The sequence below is a fragment of the Nanorana parkeri genome, unplaced genomic scaffold (genome assembly GCF_000935625.1).
Source record: "Nanorana parkeri isolate BGI_ZX_2015 unplaced genomic scaffold, ASM93562v1 scaffold174, whole genome shotgun sequence".
Classification (NCBI taxonomy): domain Eukaryota; kingdom Metazoa; phylum Chordata; class Amphibia; order Anura; family Dicroglossidae; genus Nanorana; species Nanorana parkeri.
This window is the reverse complement of record NW_017306442.1, coordinates 2,313,223-2,335,256: the sequence shown is the minus strand read 5'-3', so window position 1 is coordinate 2,335,256 and position 22,034 is coordinate 2,313,223. Positions and strand designations below refer to the sequence as shown.

The window sequence follows — 22,034 nt, the reverse complement described above, 5'->3', positions numbered from 1 at the left end:
ATCGCCTGACTTCCGGTTCTAGGGACCACCTTTTACCAAGACAGGAAGTAATGGAAAATCTGCAACCGGGAAACAGACAACAATAAAAAGCTAACATATTGTAGCCATCCCATTAAGCCCCAGTTTTTTTTCAGTGTCTTAGTAGAGTAGGTATTTTACCTCTCTAAGAGAAGCAAAACCCTTTCTATAGAGATGCAGCTAACGATTATTTTCAAAATCGATTTAAGTTTGGTTAATCGGATTTAAAAAAAATTGCTCCAGTGATGGGAGTGCTAGTTTGTATTGAGATTGCAGTCCATAACAGGCGCAAGCGTGGAGCCGTGGAAGTAAAAAAGAAAAAAAAAAAGTGTGGTGTGCAATATAGTGAAATGAAAAGTGTAAAATTATACAGCAATGAATGCAGAATGGCGCAGGCTATAGAGGACTACAAAACTTAGCAATAGTACATTATACAGCACAATGCAGAATACCACCAGCTATAATGTAGTATTGTAGAGCCAAAATAAATCTCACCGCTCCAATTCCTTAGCCACCATCAGGACTCCCCAGGTGCTGGTCCAATAGGTGCGTCTCCACCTTAGAATGCAGCAGTATACGAACAGACCGCACTATCCAGAGAATTCCAATACTGCAGACTTTATTAAAATTCACAGCAAATCCAATATGTCAGTGAAAAAGTGTATAAAGCTACAAATGCCAGCACTGCACACCCCCAACCAACTACAACCTCTCACATGTTTCACCCGAAGGCTTATTCATAGAGGTAACAAATACAGACCAGAATATAATTTACTTAGTGATGTACCCAAGAGGATAGGGAAAATTAGGGATAGGAGGGTTACCCCTGGAGAAGAGAAGAGTAAGAATTCCCCCTTTAGTATTTTCTACCCGTTATAGTCAACAATTTGAGGATGTTAAAAAGATTAAGAGGTACTTGCCTATTCTTCATGGGGATACAGATCTTGAGAGATATACTAGATACAGGTATACGTTTTGCAGCTAGGAAAGTACCTAGTACAGGCAATATGATTTCCCCCAGTCTTTTTAAAAGCAAGAGAGGACCCAGCATGAATTGGTTAAGAACAACAGGTCTATACAGATGTAATGCAGCCCGATGTTCAAGCTGCAGTAGTTTGGGTGATAATCATCTCGTGACTTCTTATTCTAATGGGACAACATTTAAAATTAACCAGCTAGTCAATTGTCAGACTCGATTTATAGCTGGTGGTATTCTGCATTGCGCTATATAATGTATTGCTGGGTTTTGTAGTCCTCTATAGCTGGTGGTATTCTGCATTGCGCTGTATAATGTAGTATTGCTGGGTTTTGTAGTCCTCTATAGCTGATGGTACATTGCTCTGTATAATATACAGTACAGCAGAATGTACCATCAGCTATAGAGGAATACTAATCCCCCTATCCCAGCAATACATTATAGAGCACCATGTGGGGGGAAAGTGCAGGCTTACCTGAGCAGTCTTCCAGTAACCTGTTTCTGAGATCGGGCCTGTCTATCGGTGGCTGTCATCCGCCCACACCTGCTCCTCGTTACTTCTTCTCCCCGCGTCCCTGTGCCGATCGTGGATGTGGGTGGGCGTGGATGCAGCTGGGCGGGTCTGGCAGCGCCGAGAGTGAGGTGGGGAGGAGGTGTGGCGCGCAGCGTGTGTGGAGCCGTGGACGGGGCCAACCAATCGGAAGCCGATTATTCGATGATTGAAAAAGTTGACAACTTTTTCAATCGATTTATGTCGATTACTTGTTGCAGCCCTACCTTTCTACAAAACTTTCTAATAAGATCATGATTCTCTTTTCCTTAAGATAATGTATTTACTTTAGAGCCAGAGAACAGTTCTGCATTTTCTGGGTTAGCTGATCCTCGGCATAGCTATGGAGGCCGTATCCAGACCCCACTATGATGATATATGGCCATCCTGTAATGTGACCATAGGGCACTGGGTTCTGCTGTGGGCATTCTCTGCAACACAAGAGCCGGCAAACCCTTGGCTTTTGCATGTGGGTTCTGGGATTGATGGTTGAGGCCATTCTAAATGCCTAATTTCACTCCATTGCAACTCAACATTCAGGCACGGTGTCTGGACAATGGTGTGTGCCTGACATCCAGGACCTGGTCTGGTGGTTCACAAATCCAGCCCCAGAGTTGAGAAAATCCTTACTTCTGTTGGTCTGGAAGCTTCTCACGAAGGACACTTGCCTAATAGGTTTGGGAGGAGTCCTGGACACCTTTTCAGTGCAGGGGATTGAGTCTCCAGGGAAGCTTGCATCCCAATCAACATAGTGGAATTCAAATCAATTAAGGTATCCCTCCACTGCTGAACCTCTCAACTGCAGGGTTCTCCAACCAGGATTTAGTTGGACAACACCACTGCTGTGGCATAAGTCAATCAAGGAGGAAACCATGTCTTGCAAGACAGACCGACTTGATTCTGCTTGGTTGGAACCTGGAAGGGACAACCTCCCTCTCGCTCCACTATTGCTATGTTGCTTAGTCAGATTATCATTAAAGTTTTAGACTTGAGGAGAAGGTTCCACATTTTCCTGCCAAGACGCACTCCATTAGATCATCGCTTTTCAGGCATCTGTTTCTTAGATTGGCAAGGCTGCCACTTGCTCCTCTTTTCAAACATTTGCGGCGTTCTATCAGGTGTTTAGTCCTCTTCTTACGCCACCTTCAGACATCTGCTCCATCAGGCAGCTCTTTGCTCTTATCACATTTGTATATTGTTGTTTTGGAGAGCTTGTTGGCGTTTGCTGTGTTGCACGCTCTTTCATTTGGACTGCATTTGGGGTCCCCCCCCCAATATTAACCCTGTGTCGTCTAATAAAGTAGGATTTTTGTACTTCAAGCTGAACTCCAGAATTTTGAAAAGTTAACCCTTGCAGTTGGCCTGCCCCCTTACTGCAAGGGTTAACTGCTCTTTTTCTCTAGGGAACTCAAAGAAGACATACTCGGCCAATCCTCAGACCTGCCTGGCGGCTAGACCAGGCCCACGCAGCCTCTTCTTCCCCAGGCTCTGGCAGTCTAAGGGGCATGACATCATCGCATCTAATACAGGTCTATTAGATGTGAAGATGCTGAGAGACATGCCATAGCTGGAGTGGAGGGGGAGAGAGAAGTGAACGGTCACTGCTGAAGGACCGATAATTAGGTGAATATTTCTTCATTATTTTCACCCCTATGGAAAAACGAGCAGTCAAGCCTTGCAGTGCTGGGGTAGCTCCACTGCAAGGGTTAACTTTTCTGAACCATGGAGTTTAAAAGTAAAATCTTTCTCCTGGAGTTCATTAAGGAATAGAGGTCTCGTCTCTGGCTTTTATGAGTCACTGGAGTTTGATGGGAGTGGGAGGGATTATATCTGCCTGACTAACAGGTTTGTTGCGTGTGTCCAATTTCCTGCAGGCAGCAGCATAACCTTCTGGGGGAAAAAACCCTGTTTCTGCTCATGAGCTACAAGAAAAGGATTTTACACTAGAAGCACATGAACCATGTTTTACTTCTGCTGCATTGCTGTTGGAGAGAGATACCCTCACTTCCTGTCCTGGGGGCAACATTTTACCAGACAGGAAGTGGAGGAATCTCTCCAACAGAGCCTCCCATGGCAGTAAAATACAATATAATTCACGCTACCAGGACCAATCGGCAAGTCGCAGACTTTTTGGCTTCTGTGGCCCTGTTAGGGGACTGTGATGAGCATGGTAACAGAACAGCTTTCGGTCTAGTTCATACAAAGAACCTTTTAGGTCTCGTTCACACCTAGGCGTATTGCATATGCGTGTCTGTCACGCGTTTTTTACCGCGATTCGCGGTAAAAAAGTTGCGCGTTTCCGAAGGCTACTTGGCTGTATCCCAATGGAAACGCGCAACAAAACGGCCCAAAGTAGTACCTGTACCTTTTCAGGCGTGGGCCGTTTTGTAGCGCGTTAGGGACGGGCGGAAATACGCCAAGGTGGGAACGAGACCATTGAATAGAATTGGATTTATATTTTTGAGCGTTTTGTAGAGCGTTCGTCGAGCGTAGAACGCGCTACAAAACGTTCAGGTGTGAACGAGGGCTTAGTTTTGCCCTATAGATTTGGTTGAACTGCACTGGTGGCTAAAGAAATTTTTCATACAAGTGTTTTGTTTTGTAATTCTTGCTAAATGTTATGCCAGTCATTGGAATTTATATTAAATTACGGTTTAATTTTCAGGCATTAGACCCTCAACAAGAGGCCAAAGAAGAATTAAAAAATATGAAGAAACAACATGCATTGCTGACCAGGATCCTGCAACAACAAGAGCAGCTCAGGACCTTGAAAGGAAGACAGGCAGCTCTTCTTGCCTTGCAGCACAAGAGCGAACAAGCAATCTCTGTGATGGATGACTCTGGTAAGTGAGCCATTTCATTCTTCTTTAAAACATTATAAAACAAGTCCGTTTTTTTTGTTTTTTGTTTTTGTTCTCACTTCCCTCACTGCATGGGAGGACTCAAAATCATATTAAAACCTTTTGTAGAGAAAGGACATTTACGTCCAATGAAGACGCCTGCATGCATTTGTATGCAAGCATAAAATATACTATTCCCCAGAGAAAAAATGTATCATTTTTCTGGCACTGTTTGAGGATTTGTGAACATTTCTCTGTAATGGAGCAACTTGGGGGACTGCCATTTATGGCCCCCTGGCTCTAATTTTGACCCACTGGCTTCAATACTTTCTGAATCATTGACCTGATCACATCATTGACTCCAATATGTGTTGCATTGACCTGAAACGAGTATACAGATTAGGACGGTCAGTGAGAGTCAAGTCTTTTATGTATGCTTGTAGTGTGTCAATTACATAAATATCGAATCATGAGGGTCAGCATGACCACCAGGAAGGTAGTAAAGGTTTTTTTTATTTTTTTTTAAAAAGTCGACATTATCAGCCTTTTTGTCACCCATCCATTGCTGACCTTCTGATAATATGAGTTGTTTGGCTGCTATACTAACCTGCTTTCCCAGCCACTGACCCAAAAACAAGTATGATGATTAGCCAGAAATCCTTATCTGCATACTTCTTCTGGGTTAGTGGCCAAAAGGATCAGCCATTCAGAGACCATTGAGTTATACTGTTGTCTTTAGGAGAAGTTGGACACTAGTAAAAAAAAGCAAAGCCGTTGGCTAGCCAGGTATGACCCCCCTCCCATCATGCTTCAGTTATTTTGCTAGTGTCCTAGAAAGGATGGATGTCTTTTCGCTATTGAAAAAAGTTTAAGCATGTTTGCTATCCATTTTCTCTTTTTCAACTTTTTTCTTTAACCTCTTGCCATCCGCCCGTAGTAAAAAAACGGACGGACGGCACTGCAGCATCTGCGGGTTGCCGTCTCCAGACGGCAATTAAAAAAATAAAACCCCCAGTGGTGAATAAATACCACCAAAAGAAAGCTCTATCTGTCCCCAAAAAAGGGTATAAAATTCATTTCAGTACAGCGCTGCATGACAGAATAAATGTCAGTTAAAGTACCGCAGCGCTGAATACTGAAAAATGGCCTGGATGGGAAGGGGGTTTAACACCGCGGATGTCAACTGGTTAAACAAGACTTTACCTGCTGCTGAGCTGGGTTTTTTCTGCAGCTATCTGGATCATTGTTTTCTCAGCAATAGCTTTTGGGGGCCTGCCCAAACCCCGCTGGACCAAAGATTATGGGCCCTCTGGCAATGTGACCTTCAGGCACTGGGACCTGCTTCTGGTGCTTTTTACACCTTGTGTACTGTGTTAGTTAGGCTTCCAGTGCTTTCCAGGTCCAGAGCCTTGGCACAGCCTCTGGTGTGACCCAGTCTTTGAAGACACTCTAGAGTGCCCTATGTGGGCCAACATTGGCAGCTACCACATGTATTGCAAATTTTGGCCACTATCCTCGCCCATTTTTGTTCCCCTTGGTTTAAACAAAAAGAGTTTAACGTGCTGGGCAATTTAAATGCTGCGTCACTAACTGGAGGGTCACGCGTGCGCAGTCTGCACTCTGTTCCCGCCTTTTTAGTATGAGGTATTTGCTTCTCACCATTGCTTATATTTCTTGATTGTGTAGGACAAAGGCAGATTCAGAGATGACTGGGCAATATGCAGGTGATTGGACACTGGCCAGTGTCCTCTTCATCTTAATCAGGACATTGTCCTTCCCTCTTTTTTGTTCTGTTCTGAAACATCCTAGGGAAGTGTCACTCCACTGTTTTCAGCATTGGCAGCCTCCATTTTTGCCAAGTTCTTTGAGGTACAAATAGTGCATAGTGGAGTTCTTACAAAATAATGTGTATTTATGTAACGCGTGCGCACACACACACACTATATACTCCTATATCAAAATATTATTTGTTTTTCTTTTGTGGTCTTTGAAGTTGTTACAGAGACTACTGGAAGTTTGTCAGGACTGAGCTTAACATCAGAGCTGAATGAAGAATTGAATGATCTCATCCAGCGTTTTCACAACCAGCTGCATGATGTTCAGGTAAGATGAATGTGTTGTCTTGTCAGAATGTTTACTCTGATGATAAAATAAACAGTTTTCTATTTATGGAAACAAGCAAGTATCTGTAATTAAAGGAGAACTATGGGGTTAGCGCTTTCCCCCATAGTTCTCCTAAGGGTAACAGGAGGACACAAACTAGCGTCCTCCCGTCACCCTAAGCTCAGTATACAGCTACAGCTTGCGGAATACTGAGATGCAGCAGCAGAAACAGATCCCGACAATTATGTCTGGATCCGCCCAGCTGCGTGAGTGACAGATGGCTCTGCCTATCCAGAGGCAGAGCCAGTGCACCGAAATGGAAATTTCAAAACTGAATCAAAATTTTAAAAATTGTCAGGCCGAAACCGAAAATGTTTTTAAAATTTTTTTTTTATTACATTTTTCTTTCAATTTTACTTTTAGGGGCTTTGGGAAATATCAGGGGTCTAAATAGACCCCTGATATTTCCCTTTTAAAATAGAAAAAGAGATTGCGGACACAAAGTCCCTCAATCTCTTTTTCTGCAGCCCCGGTTATAGATGAACAGGTGTGTTCCTGTTCATTCATAACTTCAGAACAGTGTGTGTTTATTATAACCACAATCATGAATGAACAGGGGGTGATGTAGATCACTTCCGGTTAATTCATAATTGAGGATATAGTAACCATACCATGTCCTCCAATTATATTGAAACACTCAGTGATCAGTGATCGCTGAGTGTGTGTACCTTGCTCTCCTCTCTGACACGCTGTCACAGGAGGCTGAGCGAGCGGTGCGAGAGGAGAGCCCAGCCTCCTGTGACAGCGCGCCCCGTCTCCTCCCAGACACCGCTCTCCAGGACTGTGATAGGATGCTGAGCGTTGTGGGAGGAGAGACGCCGGCCGCTCTCCTCCCGCAGTGCTCGGCCGGCTGTCGCACTTTCTTTCCTCCCCGTTGGGACACAGAGCAGCACCCAGCGGGGAGGAAAGAAAACAGGGATGCGCTGATGTATAGGCAGGAAAATGGCAATTTCGGCATTTGGCCAAAAGTGCCATTTTCGGCCGATACATCGGTGCATCCCTAAAATAAATATATATATATTCCATTAAGTAAATATGTAGATGCTTCATGCAATACTAATAATACAATTGAAATTATTGCTAATACAAATTATTTCAATTAATACTCTATATAAGGCAACTTTTATAATGAGCCCTTTTTCCAGTAATGAAAAAAAAAAATCATAGTCTCTTTAGTTCTTAAGTTTGAGACATAACAATCTCATTCTAAAGGTGCCCATACACCTTACAACCATTGCAATACTTTTGTTTTGCGATGGTTGGAAGCTAATTAAAAGCTCGTACGATCTGCCCATCTTGGACAGGCAGAAAGGCTTCCGATGACTGCGATGCTGAACGGGCAGTGTGAGCTTGCTCACACCGGCCCGTTCGGCATTTGTCTTACGAGCATCATTCAAACCCGCCGACAATCGTATGATTCTCTGCGGGTTTTGAAACATGCTCGTTAGACAACAGATATGCGGCCGTACAGTAGAAACGGTCGCGCGCCTTCCATACACCTGCCGATTATCGTACAATTGTGGGATTTCCTGCGATTATCGTACGATAATCAAAAGTTGTATAGGCACCTTAACACTGTCTAGCTCAAGGCCAGTCCTTATCTTGTGGTTGTTGTCTGATACCCCCACAATTTACCACCTGGGAATGTGTGGGATAAGGCTCAAAGAATATCTAATATTAGAGTCTTTATCCAGAAACATGAACTCAAATTCACCTTGTATACTATTAGAATAGACAGAACAAGATGGCTTCCAGGGTGCCCATGTTACAATGTGTAGAATAGTATGTATAGGCCTTATAGTTTAATTCCTTTTAGCCCCAATAGTTCTGACAGTCTACATGCTGTGCATTTCTGTCATTGCTTTTTCTAGGACTTCAGTTTTGCACTTCTATAACAAGGTCTTTGTTTCCAATCCTATCAGGAAATTTCAGTTACAGATTGATTAAGCTTAAATCTTTATTTCTGTTTTGTATTTCTAATGTGCTTTTGTGGTGTTTTTACTTTTAGAGTCCTCCTGTACCAGATAATAGAAGACAAGCAGAGAGCCTCTCCCTCACAAGAGAGGTTTCCCGAAGTTTGAACTCATCCACTTCTGAGCCTGTTTTGGAGGACAGAACTCCACTCTTTAGTAAAGTTGGGGTACTCTTGGAAAAGAAACCGAAAATGGATTCCATTTTGGGAGAACTCCACACTCTACAAGATCACCATTTAAATAACACTGCATGTGAGTAAAGGATTCCACCTTTAGTTGTATAGATGTTTTGTGGTCAGGCAAACACATAAATGGGCATAGCAGAACAGTGGCATAGCCCAGGGATGTTTTTGGTTTTTTTCTGCAACAGCAATTGTTTGCAGGTTGAATGTCTCAAACCTTGGGTTGAGTTATCTTGCAAGCGTATATTTGAACTCTTGTGTTTAGGTCAAGATTTTCCTGTCCCTAGCTCCTTTGTAAAATATGAGATGTCTGTTACATTGTAAGTAGCTTTGCGCTACTCATAATACAGCTGCAAAGCTTGTGCACAGTATAAGGCTCCATTCACACATGAGGGGAAACGCGCTAAACATAAAAACCAATGCATTGCAATGGGCATTGCAAAGACCACTCTTGACAGCCACACGGTACAAAACTGCATGTCCCTCAAAACAGTCCAAGCGCGATTTTTATGGGCGGATTTCGTGCATTCTGGCTTTTGTAATAGCCGCAAATGTGCGGTGTCCGTGCGTATGTTACTGTTTGCTCGGTTTCGCTCCGTGCCGTTTTCCTTGTGAAAAACCACACAGAAACCTCTACCACTATGTGCGAATGGAGCCCTAGAGCTTAGAAGATGCCATTAGTTTGCATATGGTCTTATGGATAGCTTGGTATACTCCGTCTGGACTAGAGATGGAAAGAGCTGGAAGAAAACAGGTTTTGTTTTTCCAACGCCATTTTTTTTTTGTATATTTCTGTAAAGTCTTAAATTATTGCACATCCTCTCAGCTGAAGACAAGCAAATCCTGGAATACAGTTCAAGTAACACTGTACTTCTCAGTGCAGTTCTCAAACTCAAAAATAAATAAAGCATTTCTGCCACTAGGGGCACTGCAGAGGAAGGGCTCCAGTTTAGTTAGCTTGTGGGCTCCATCTTGTACTTCCTTCAGTTGGGTGATTGCTGGTATGATAGTAGATGATAGTTTCTGTCCTCTCAGGCCTTAATTTACAGGGGTACATTTATCTGACAAATCAGTTTTATCTTTATAACCTTTAAATGATTCCTAATAATATTCTGCACTATCACAGTATAATGTTTACCTAGAGTCTGCTCAGTAAATTGTTTTTTTTCCCCTCTTCTCAGTAAAATGGTGAGACTAACATCTAGAGTTTGGAAACATTTCCACAGTGCAACTTCTGCTGAGTGCAAAGCTGCAATTTGCAAATATGTTGTTGCTTGTCTTGTTGCTTTTGAGGGAAAGGGGGTGCTTACCTGTTCTTGTGTATAGTTGAAATGTTATTAACATATACAGTCCTTGTTATTCCATTTGTAATAACATTTTAAAAAGCAAGTTTAGTTTATCTACTGAATGAGCTGTACACTATTCAAGAATAATACCTTTTATAGACACTGCATTTCATGTTCCTAGTGTAACAAAATGACTTTCAATTTGTAGAAATACTCCGCACAGAATGTAAGAAAAAAAATTCAAAAAATGTCAATTTGAAAAATAGGATTTTGGTACTCACCGGAAAATTCTTTTCTCTCCGTTCTTTGAAGGACACAGGGAACAGATCGGAGATCATGTACTGTAGGGTAATATCGCTACCTGCAGGAGAAGGACGCTAGGCACAAAACTAAAGACCAATTACAGCCTAGGGGCGGCCCCTGCCGGTGGCCAAAACCCCCCACCTGCTGACAAGTCTCCAGTTTAGTAACGAGCAGTAAAGGAGTACACACCCACATAGAGGGGCGGGCCCTGTGTCCTTCAATGAACGGAGAGAAAAGGATTTTACGGTGAGTACCAAAATCCTATTTTCTCTCCCGTTCATTGAAGGACACAGGGAACAGATTGGAGATCATGTACTGTAGGGACGTCACAGAGCAGTACCAAAAAAGAGGGGTGGGCCAACAGAAACAACAAACCCAACTTAAACAAAAAAATCCCCTCAAACGGCCGCCTGCAACACTTTGCGCCCCAAACCAGCATCCGCAGATGCCAAAACATCCACCTTATAAAACTTGGCAAAGGTGTGAACAGAAGACCAAGTCGCGGCCTTACAGACCTGAGAAACGGAGGCACCATGACGAACAGCCCAAGATGCCCTTGTAGAATGGGCCGTAACAGAAAAAGGAGGCTCACGCCCCTTAATAGCATACGCCTGAGAGACCGTGTCGAGAATCCATCGAGAGATGGTGGCCGACGAGGCAGCCCGGCCCTTCCGAGGGCCATCTGCAACGACAAACAGGGAATCCGATTCCCGAAACGCAGCCGTAGCACTCAGATAAACACGGATGGCGCGGACCACGTCCAGACAGTGCAGCGCCTTCTCCTTCCTGTGGACAGGCTTCGGACACAAGGAAGGCAGGACAATGTCCTCATTGAGATGGAAAGCCGAAACTACCTTCGGCAGGAAAGACGGCCGAGGCCGCCGAACCACCTTGTCCCGATGCAGGACCAGCAACGGGGACGAGCAAGAGAGGGCTGCCAATTCCGAGACCCTGCGGATCGAGGTGACCGCCACCAGAAAGGCCACTTTTTGAGATAGTCAGAATTGGAATGTCGCGCAGAGGCTCAAAGGGATATTCCTGCAACACTGAGAGTACCTGGAATCCCGGGATGGGGGCAGGCCTTCATGCCGAGGGGGGCTTACCCTGGGGCTTGGCGTTCCTGGGCTGCCAGGGGCGCTTGGCGGCCTGGGAAGGCGGCGGTCTGTTGAACTTCCCGCCCTTCTCAGTGGGCGGAGGCGGACGAAAAAGCCGCTTGTGAGCGGAAAAGGAAGGACCCGGCTTCCGCCGCTGTTCCCTAGGCTTTTTAGATTGAGGTAGGAAGGTACTCTTACCGCCCGTCAGATCCTTAATGATCTCATCCAAGGTAGTCCCGAACAGACGCTCCGTCAGAGCCTTCTTGGAAGCCTGGTCAGCCGACCAGCATTTAAGCCAGAGGAGGCGCCGAAGAGTAACCGCCGACACAGACAGCTTGGAAACCAACGGTGCCGCGTCCAAGGCCGAATTACACAGGTATTGCAGACCCTGCACCACCTGCTCCGTAAGGTTGACATAAGCAGGAGACACGTTTTCTTCTGCAAGACCCTGACGCAGCATCTTCATCCACTCAGTCAAGGTCTGCGAGACCAGGGCCGAAGCCAACACGGGGCGCAACGAGCCCCGGAAACCGTGTACATAGTATTCCAAGGTAAGGCCCCACAGTGCCACAACACCCCTACGCCACCCCAGGAGCTGACGGAGGGGGATGGGAGTGGGGGGGATAGGGGGGTGGCTGAAGGAGGCCAGGAAGCCCAAAGGGAGATCGGACCCCCCCACCCCCACCACGTGCCCACGCAGCGCCATACATACCGCCGGGGAGCGTGGACCATCCGCAGCATCCAGGTCGAGCAGCTGCACAGGGAACATGGAAGATCCAGGTGCACAGGTACTGCGGAAGACTGGCGCCCCCGACCGCAGTCGCGGCGCCAGAAGCCTGTGGGGAGTACTGTGACTGGGCGGCCGAGACCCCCAGTCATATGCACCCCCTGGGACGAACCCATAGGCCACCCCGCCAGAGCGGGACCGTCGCAGCCGACTCACCGCAGCGGGCCTGCATGCGATCGTCGGTCGTCCTGGGGAGACTCCAAGGATCCGAGACATCCAGCCTGTCGCCCACTGAAAAAGATCAGGAAGAAGCAGGTAAGAATACCCGAAAAAAATTCTTAGCTCCTTACTCCTGACGCTAGGCAAAAAACTGGAGACTTGTCAGCAGGTGGGGGGTTTGGCCACCGGCAGGGGCCGCCCCTAGGCTGTAATTGGTCTTTAGTTTTGTGCCTAGCGTCCTTCTCCTGCAGGTGGCGATATTACCCTACAGTACATGATTTCCGATCTGTTCCCTGTGTCCTTCAATGAACGGGAGAGAAATATTGTTTTTTTTCTCATAGCTTCAAAATTTCCATACATTTTACATCTCTATTCTAGACTAATGTTTCTAAGAATTGTCTTTAACTAGCTCTCTGCTGTTCTGCAATTGTTGTTTTCCCTCATGTATTAGAAACTATATAGTAGTAGACCATTTAAAGTCCAGGTTTAGTTTAATTTTTCCTTTTTTATATTTAATATTTCTGACCTTGGAATAGAATACACCCATTCTTTTCCTGTTACCTGTATCACATTTAATTTAGGCTGTATGCTGTGCTGCAGTTTTGTTTTTCTGCATTTATTAAAGCTCCGCTTCATTGCCGTTTTTACAGGTTCCCCTCAAAGGGGTGTGGATCAAAGGAGCACAAGTTCAGCTGCTTCTGCTCCACAGGCCACTGACAATAGGGCAGCCAACAGCCCTGCAGCAGCTGCTTTCCCCTCTTCTAACTCTATGAATGATAGTGAAGATGAAGAAAATCAAAATCCAGCAGAAAAGCTGAAGTAAGTCTCTATTTCTTATTTGCAAAGTATGTCATTAAATATCAAAGGTTTTGAATGCTTTGTGTATTGTATACTAAAAGGCATTGCACTTAAATATTTAAAACAACCCTTTCCATGCAGGCATGCATATTATGATTGAATAGTAAGTAAATTAGTTGGCAATGATGACCACTTCAATGTACACTATGTAATTTTATGTATTCATTTTAAAATATATATTTAAAACCCAAACAGTTTATTTTATCAGTTTTGCAGAGGGAAGTGGTTCAGTTCCCAGGTAGGGAAGAGTTATGACCCCAGGATTGTTTTTTTCATCTGTAAAGACTTTTATTCACTTCCTGTCTTGTTGGAAGTGGAACTAAATCTTTCCAAAGTGGGAGAAATCCCCTCTTAGTTGTCACCTGAACAAGTGTCCTTATCGGAAGAGTTCCCCTCTATTCCTGCTCTGGTGGCAACTCAGAATTTTAGATTTTCCCTCACCTTCTATCGTCACGAGGATAAATAGGGTTAATCCCCCCCACCTCAGTGGAGACATTTTACTTCCTGATGTCCATTAATTGGGTGCATCGTGTTATGCATTTGAGGCACAGAATGTACTGTTTCCATTTTATCCTATATAGATCTGTCATGAATTTTTTAGTTTTATTGTGAAATGTAAATGAGTACCACACATAGATCCTTTTTTGACCTTGCTGGAGGTAGCCTTTTATCATATTTTCATGTCGGAGTATGTAAACACTCACATTGTAGTCTTTTCAAAAGCTTGAAGTGAAGCAGTGGTTACCCATTACTTTAAGTGTTCCAGGTGGTTGGTATGCATTATTGCGGCATGCTCACAATCGTGTTTCAAAAAGACCTTGTGCTCTAATACAGTGTGGACATTTTTGATACACATTAACCTACCCAATTCACTTACAGCTATTATCTTTTGCCATTATGTTGTGAATGCAATCGACTGGTATAATGACATTTCTTTGAAGAAACCCTCTGAGCATTATATGCTAATGCACATCTAAGTGAAAAGAAATGCTGAAATTGTGATTTGAAAAAGCCCTGTGGCTATTTTTGTCTCTTTTAGAAAACTGAAAGAAGTTCGAAAGAGGCTTAATGAGCTCCGCGACCTTGTCCGCTATTATGAGCAAACATCTGATATGATGACAGACGCTATAAATGAAAACACTAAAGATGATGATGATGACGAGGAGGCGGAGGAGGAGGAAGAAGAAGAAGAAGAAGAAGAAGAAGAAGAAACTGAAGACTCCTGGATTGAGTCTGACCAGGAAGTGAACCAGCCAGTTATAAACATCAGGTTAGATATATAGCTAAAGTTTTCTGTCTTGTGAATTTATTTTTATTGTCATTTGTGATCAGAATCCCACAACACTGATTTTTTTTTTTGCTCATGCCTTTCCACGTGATAATATGGCTCTCAATGGTGTGCAGTTGCCTGAATACCTCTGCAGGGCTACACGGATGACATTAACCATGCCTAACAGTAAGAAATGAGCTTGCCCTTTACATTCTAACTTAGTCATTAAAATGTATCATTTTAACTGAACATGTCGGTGAGGCAGTAAGTATAAGTGTAATTCTTTTTTTAATCCAGACAACATATCCGTCCCTGTCCGACCTCATTTTTTTCACTGTATTTTAGCAGAATAGCTTGGTCAAGGACCTATTTCAGCTTGTGACTGTGCAGTGCATTAGCAGCACTTTGCTCTCTCTGTCAGCAAGATCTCTGTGTTGGATTGAGTACACTGTTTAATGTTGTAGAGACTGATTAGCTTTTAGGGTTACCCTTCTTTTCAAGGCCTCAGTCACTAAATAAACCCTGGATCAAAGCAATAAACAGATATAGCAGTTTATCATATCTGACACGGTTGCTTGTTCTCAGACAGGGCTTTTAAAGGCCCATTCACATTTTGCCTTTCTGTTGCATTGTGTTTGGGCAGCCAGTCCAGAAGAAAAGACTGTCAAAGCACCAGAATGGACGAGTGTTACTGTAAAGCATAACATTGGATAGAAGTAAATCGACGCTAAATGTTTCAGATGAGATGACTGGCTTGCTTTTAAATGATAACTATGAGGTGAGTGATTTACACTCCTCATCCTCATAGTTAGAGCCGATGTGTGACATTGAAACGGTCACAGGTCGGCTCAATAGATCGGGAAGTGAGCGAACACATTCCATCGCTTGCTCACTTCCTGATCATCTCCCTGCAGTGTAGCTAGCTGGGTGGATCTCGACAGTATTGTTGGGATCATTCCCAACTGCGATGTTCTCAGTATATAGAGAGCAATAGCCCGCTATATACTGAGTTTTGGGTCACAGGAGGAGGTTAGTATATGCCCTCCCGTGACTCTAAAGAGAGCTATGGGATAAAAAAAGGTTACCCCATAGTTCTCTTTTAAGCAACAGCATGATGACGTTTCTTTCGTTTGCTTTTTATTTGCTCTGAGCCTGGAATTTACACATTGGCATCTCTACCTTTTTAAGGGTAGCTACGCAACGCCAATCTTCACCAAACGTATGTATATTGTTAAAATCCAGCCATCAGCACAATATAATTCCGTCAGAGGTGGGTGATCATCAAACACTTTTCACCCTTTCTGACTTAGTCGTAGAGATGCCTGCCTTTTTCATCTTAGATTTATAAAGTCATTTGCAGGTTTGTTTTATTACATGTTTAGTAATACAATCTATTTCAATTGCTTCAGGAATCCACAACGTTTGAGTGGCTGGGGACCAGTGAATAGCATCTCTAATGCGCATTGTGGAAATAATAACAGGGATGAAAGGCTACTCAATACGGACTGTGAAATAAACAACAGATCTTCGGTTAATTTAAGAACCTTCAATGTGTCCTCTGGATTAGGTATGCATCAGTAGACAGCATTGACATTCACTGTGTGACTTGATATTACTGACCTTACTATCGGGTTTTGTTAGGAAGTTAGTCCAGGTATCACTTTTTGTGCAGGTCACTGAAGGCAATCTGCCTTTTTAATGTAATGCTTGATCTTAATTTTAGTGGTTGCGTTGAATGAACATTATATGTACTTTTGAAGGGGAACTCCAGAAAGCGTGTCTGCATGGACAAATTCATTTTAAGAAACGTCATGGTGTCCATGTGCTTTCTAAATAAAATAAACTCTCATAATACAGTAGAATCTGCCCTTTTACTTTTGTCTTGTTCAGTCAGAACTGGGTGCAGATGCACTCATTTTAAATGTGTCAGGTCCCAGACTGTGTAATGGTTTTGTATACCATTTCTACCCTAATGGACAATATTTTAAGCAAAGACTGCCAACTGACAAAAGCACTGCATGCATCATAGTGAATTGAGACTTTGATGGGCTTTCCCTTTTCCTTGTAGAATGCCTGTTTAATAGAGAATCTAGAGATAAAGAACAGCATTGCAATGTTGATCTGGATGATGATGAAGATGCAAATGATGATCAGGAGAGTGTGGTTTCTCTATCAAGCCGGAGCAGTGTCACTGAAGAGGGCCAAACTGCTGAATATGAGGAAAAATTCAGCCGTCTTATATCGGCCAAACACAAACTTAAACAACTGCAGGATCTTATTGCAATGGTATGTTTATATTTGTGATTATTAATGAAGTAGGTGCATGTTTGGGAAGGACACAGTCTTATATCGTCTCTGTACAGGGCAAGAGTAGGCATGTTATAGAACAAAAGCAAATGTGTTTATTAGCAGTGAGGTAGTTTTTATACCAGTAGACTGAGGTTTTCAATGCTCTGTGTGGGTTAAGCACATTATTGTTCAACTTTGCACTCCCTGTTTAAATACACTTGCATTTTATTTTTTAAGCGTTGCTTCCTTAAAGTTGATATGTGACCAGGCAATGGAAATTCAAATTCACCTGCCGGCTGCAGAAGCGAGCCAGCAGGTGAGTAGGGAAGCGGGAAAGAGGAGCGCTTTAGTTGCTTGAGAGTTACTATTAATAACCAGAAACTAAAGTTAACCGGCACCCACCGATCAATGGGGGGCAAATAACTGGGAGTTTGCTGTACAGTACAGTAAACTCCATAAATGCGAAAAATCGTAAGTTGATTGATTGCAACCCGCAGAGCATCTGTAGCTAAAGCCCAATTGAACCCTACGTTTAAATTGGCTGAATACATTTAGGATACCTCAAAACGAAAGATGTTTAGTTTTTTTATCTGTCTAAGGGCTTGTTCACACGACGTCCGGATTCTGTCCGGACAAGATCCGTGCGCTCATGCACCCAAAATGCATCCCTATGTGTTTTATGGGCTACAGTTCTCACGAGCGCAGTCCGGACATAAAAAATACTGCAGGTCACATTTTGTCCAGTCCGGAAATGCACGAACGTGTCGAAACTGCATGGAAACTGCACTGCAGCTTTTTTTTTCCTTTTTAACTGGAACACATCAAAAACGCACTGCATGCATAGCACCCTGTCTCCAGATCTGGACCAGAAAATCGTGTGAACAAGCCCTTAATCAGCCAAAGCCTGCGTAGAAAAGCTGCTGCAGAGTGGAAACTTGGCTTTTGGTGGGGCAGCAGTGGTTGTATTGGAAAGGTCAGATTATACACCCTACTAAGGCAGATATAAAGCAATGCAATTGGCACAGCTCATGCTCTCTCTGAAAGAGATCACTGCTTCTCCATGCAGAATAAGGGTCCTTCTCCACAATAAGCTGGAAGGGGACAGAATTTCCTACTCGGGTTGCACAGCCTTTGTTTTGATGCATATGGGATGTATTTAGCTGATTTTAACTGAGGTTCAATTGGGCTTGAAAATCCCTCAGTAACCTCTAGCTGTAGGCACTGGGGAGCAATTTATCCTTACTGTACAGTAGAAACCCTTTTGGCTCTTTTTGCACAGCTGTTCCAATTAGATCCATCTGTCAGTTTTTTTTAGGCAGATCTGATTGAAAGCTCATTGTTAAGGTGCCCATACACTGTACGATTTATCGTACGAGAATTGCGGGAAATCCCACGATCGTACGATAATCGCAAAGTGTATGGAAGGCGTGCGACCGTCTCTACTGTACGGTCACACGTCTTCTGTCGAACAAGCAGGCTTGAAAACCCGCCGAGAATCGTACGTGCTTGTTCGACAACTGCCGTTTGCAGCCATCGGAAGCCCGTCTCTCGTTGCAGTCATCTGAAGCCTGCCCCTCAGGGGGGCGGGCTTGCGATGATCGCAAGTACGATCTGCCTGTCCAAGATGGGCAGATCGTACGAGCTTTTAATTAGCTTACAACCATCGTAAGACAAAAGTCTTGCGATGGTTGTAAGGTGTATGGGCAGGCGAATGTAAATGGGTCTCTAAACCCGTCTAGAGCCGTAAAAAAAGAAAGGTTTACTTTATGTGAAAGCTGCTCCTCCTGGGTATGTCTGGGCATACCTGTCAGCAGCTGCAATTATTCATAAAGTGACAACATTTCTTTAAAACTAATCTTGGTAGAAAAAAGATTTCAGAATTTTGTAAGAAATGTAGGAACATTTGATTTTTTTTTTTCTCTTAGTTTTTCCTATGTTACAAATAATACAAATATTAATGAAAAATGGCGTCTAACGACGGTCATTCCTGACTCAAGCAATATTGCCGTTTTTTGTTAATACATTGATCGTTACTATGTTTCTTTAGCAGTTGAATCTGTAAAATAGCAGAACATGATCTGGTCTTTAAAAAGATCAATGCATTTTTGTATTAGGAAAAAAATGAAACATTCCTTCAGTTGTGGAGTAAAACAAAATGGGGCAAGATTGGCCTTTCTTGGATCCCCATCAATTGGCTTTTGTGAAATCTGCTCTAGCAGGGTGGCGCTTTGCTAATCCATGTTCCATTTTACTCAGTTGTTAATGCTACAGAAAGCTGTACCTTGACTTCACACTGTAGGAGATAACATTCCTGTGCGCAGGAGTAAGGAATAACATTTCACACATGACCCAGACATGTTGATAAACAGGTGTAATTCCAGCCAGATTTCCCATCATATGAGGTGACTGTCAAAATGATGCATCTTTTCTTTCCTTAGTATGATGGTGATACAGAATCTGAGACCATGGCAGCTGAGAGATCTGCCAGTGGAGGACATTCCTTACCAGAGGAGGCAAACTCAAAACAGCAACCAAATAACACCCGTCCCAATGTATCTAAAACACAAAGGGATGTTTCTCTTAAGGAGCAAGCAAGGTAATTCATGTTTACCTATTCTGTGTAAAGTCAACTTTATTGATGCTCCTTGCTAATTATTGATGATATATTGCAGGGAGAAATTTTATGAATCCAAGCTTCAACAGCAACAGAAGGAGCTGAAACAGTTACAGGAAGAAAGGAAGAAGCTTATTGAAATTCAAGAAAAAATTCAAACTTTACGTAAGGCATGTCCTGATCTACAGGTTAGTGAAATGCAAAGCAGGTTTGTGGAGAGCTGTTTTTACCTGTACTGTGGTCTACACAATTGGGAATCGTGTGCAAGACGAGCTGGCAAATGTGGCTTCAGCATATTTCTTATCCTTGGTTGTGTGTAGCTCCATCTGCAACAGACTAAACCAATAATTCTCACAGATTTAGGACACTGACACATTACTTAATGCACCCAGAGGTCAGTAGCTGTGAGTGAACGATGTCTAAAACCTGATTGATTCATTTTTCTTATCTTCCTTCAGTGGATGCAATAGACCTTTGGGTTTTTTAACATGACCTTTTTTGTTCTGGTTTGAAGTCATTGCTTATGGTCAGAGTATGCCTCTAGGGAGCTAGGGAAAAGAGCATTAATCATCCATCTTTGGGAGCCATTAGAATTGTCAGACCCACCTAAATTAAAACCCCCTTTGTCTGCTGGGATGCAATGTTAACACAAGAATGGGTTTGACATGTACAGTGTTATTTTTTTAATTTTTGGTTTAGCGCCAAAGTCAGCAGACTTTTATTTGTGGACTTGTGTCTTTGCCCAGTTGGAAGTTTTGTGAGTAATCTGTTCTCTATTAGCTGAAACATAAGCCTTAAGGCTTTGTTTTGTACTAAGAAATATATGTAGGCTGCTGTTGGTTACTTTTTCCACAATGACAATGCTAGTAGATTGGCTTCCTTTCTGAGCCAGTACTTGATCAGTCACTGATCAAAAACAAGTATGAAAATACCTCTGATTTTCCTTGCTGCATACTTGTCCTAGGCCAGTAATTTAGAAAGTAATAACCCATAGACTGTTAGGATTTTCAGAAGGAGCTCTGCATAAACACATTTCTTTCAGTACAGATTTTCTGTAATATTGATTGAATACGAATATATTGGTTTCTGTGTGTTGAAGCATACCTGTTTGAATTCTAAAAAACCTACTTCAGATTTGGGCATCCCAGGGTTGCTTTGTAAATGTTAACTCATACAATGTTCAGTCTAGCAAGTGTACCTTCAACCTACACCAGGGGTAGGCAACCTCGGCTCTCCAGCTGTGCTGAAACTACAAATCCCATAAGGCGTTGCAAGCCGCAGGCATGACTCCCAGAGGCAAAAGCATGATGGGATTTGTAGTTTCAGCCCAGCTGGAGAGCCAAGGTTGCCTACCCCTGACCTACACGGTCTGCATGTAGGTTTATCTATCAACTTTAACTTTATCAAATAATTTCTTTTTCCAAACAAAGATATCTCGATGCTACAAGGATTAAATGGTCTAGTCAGATGTATATGGCTAGTCAATTGCCTGCAGATAAATAGAAATTGCCTGCAGACAAATAGAGTTGTCAGCTTTCTGTCATTTCCCCTGGCCAGCCCGTCAATCAGTTTCAGATCTCTCCTTCTCGTGTGTATTTCCTCTGTATACTCTTCTAACTTTTTATCACCCAAAATGTGGGCGTGGTTTGCTTATCTTTACCTTTTTAATTATAATCCCAGAGGGGCGTTACTCTTCTAAAAACGATCTCTGTAACTACCGGAAGAGGGCACTATTGGACTAGAATTGATTCTGGACTTTTCTTTTAAAATGTTAACATTTTTCCTTTAGATTGAAGCAATTTGCTGACACACTGGTTAACTTAAAATCCTTCACTGATACAACATTATACCCACATAGCCTAATTATTTGTACTTAAAAACACATCAAACTGATAATATATGCCAATATGTTTCAATAAGTATAACCATACAATATATAATGAATATTATGAGAATATATATATAACATTATTCAATTAAATAATGTAAATGCTTCATGCCATACTAATAATACAATTGAAATTATTGCTAATACTACTAGTACAAATTCTTTCAATAATAATTGTATCTAAGAAACTTTTATAACGCGCTTATTATTTTTCTTAGTCATAAAAAGAAATTAATCAAAGACTCAATTATCCACTGTTGGGCAATATGTGTGATTCTAACACATTCTAGCTCAAGGCCAGTCCTTATCTTGTTGATGATACTTCTCACGATTTACTTGCTTGGGAATATGGCTCCATGGCTATTCTGTGTCTTGTTGATGGTACTTCTCACGATTTATTAGCTGGGAACGTGTGGAATAAGGTTCCAAGAAAAATTGCTGAAAAAGCTTTTGTCCTGAACTCATAAACTTAAGTTCCATTTAGATCTGTTAGACAGTACAAAATGGCTTTCAGGATGCCATCTTACAATGAGTAGAAGAACATGTATAGGCCTTATTTTTCAATTCTTTTAGCTTCAATAGTTCTGACAAAAGTAATCAAAGTGCTGCCTCTTAGCAGCAATTCGTCACTAAAGGTTATACTGTAAAAAGATGTAGAACATGAGGAGGAAAAAAAGAAAAGAGGAAAATAGATCTGGCATGTGTGTTCCCCGCTCCCCAGTACTCCGCATGGAGTACTGGAAAGACCAACATATCTTAGCCAGGGATGCCAAACTGCTTGAAT

General features: G+C 42.8%; 1 protein-coding gene across 1 annotated transcript in view; it reads left to right on the top strand.

The window, feature by feature from the left end:
• The window catches only part of PCM1 (pericentriolar material 1), an 88,655-nt gene that overhangs the window by 22,777 nt on the left and 43,844 nt on the right, over window positions 1-22,034 (top strand). Inside the window, exons 6-14 of the mRNA XM_018554801.1 lie at window positions 4,210-4,387; window positions 6,378-6,487; window positions 8,556-8,772; window positions 12,982-13,150; window positions 14,229-14,459; window positions 15,869-16,026; window positions 16,528-16,745; window positions 19,187-19,344; window positions 19,421-19,550. Coding sequence (XP_018410303.1) covers window positions 4,210-4,387; window positions 6,378-6,487; window positions 8,556-8,772; window positions 12,982-13,150; window positions 14,229-14,459; window positions 15,869-16,026; window positions 16,528-16,745; window positions 19,187-19,344; window positions 19,421-19,550 — 1,569 coding nt within the window. The remainder of the gene's footprint in view (window positions 1-4,209; window positions 4,388-6,377; window positions 6,488-8,555; window positions 8,773-12,981; window positions 13,151-14,228; window positions 14,460-15,868; window positions 16,027-16,527; window positions 16,746-19,186; window positions 19,345-19,420; window positions 19,551-22,034) is intronic.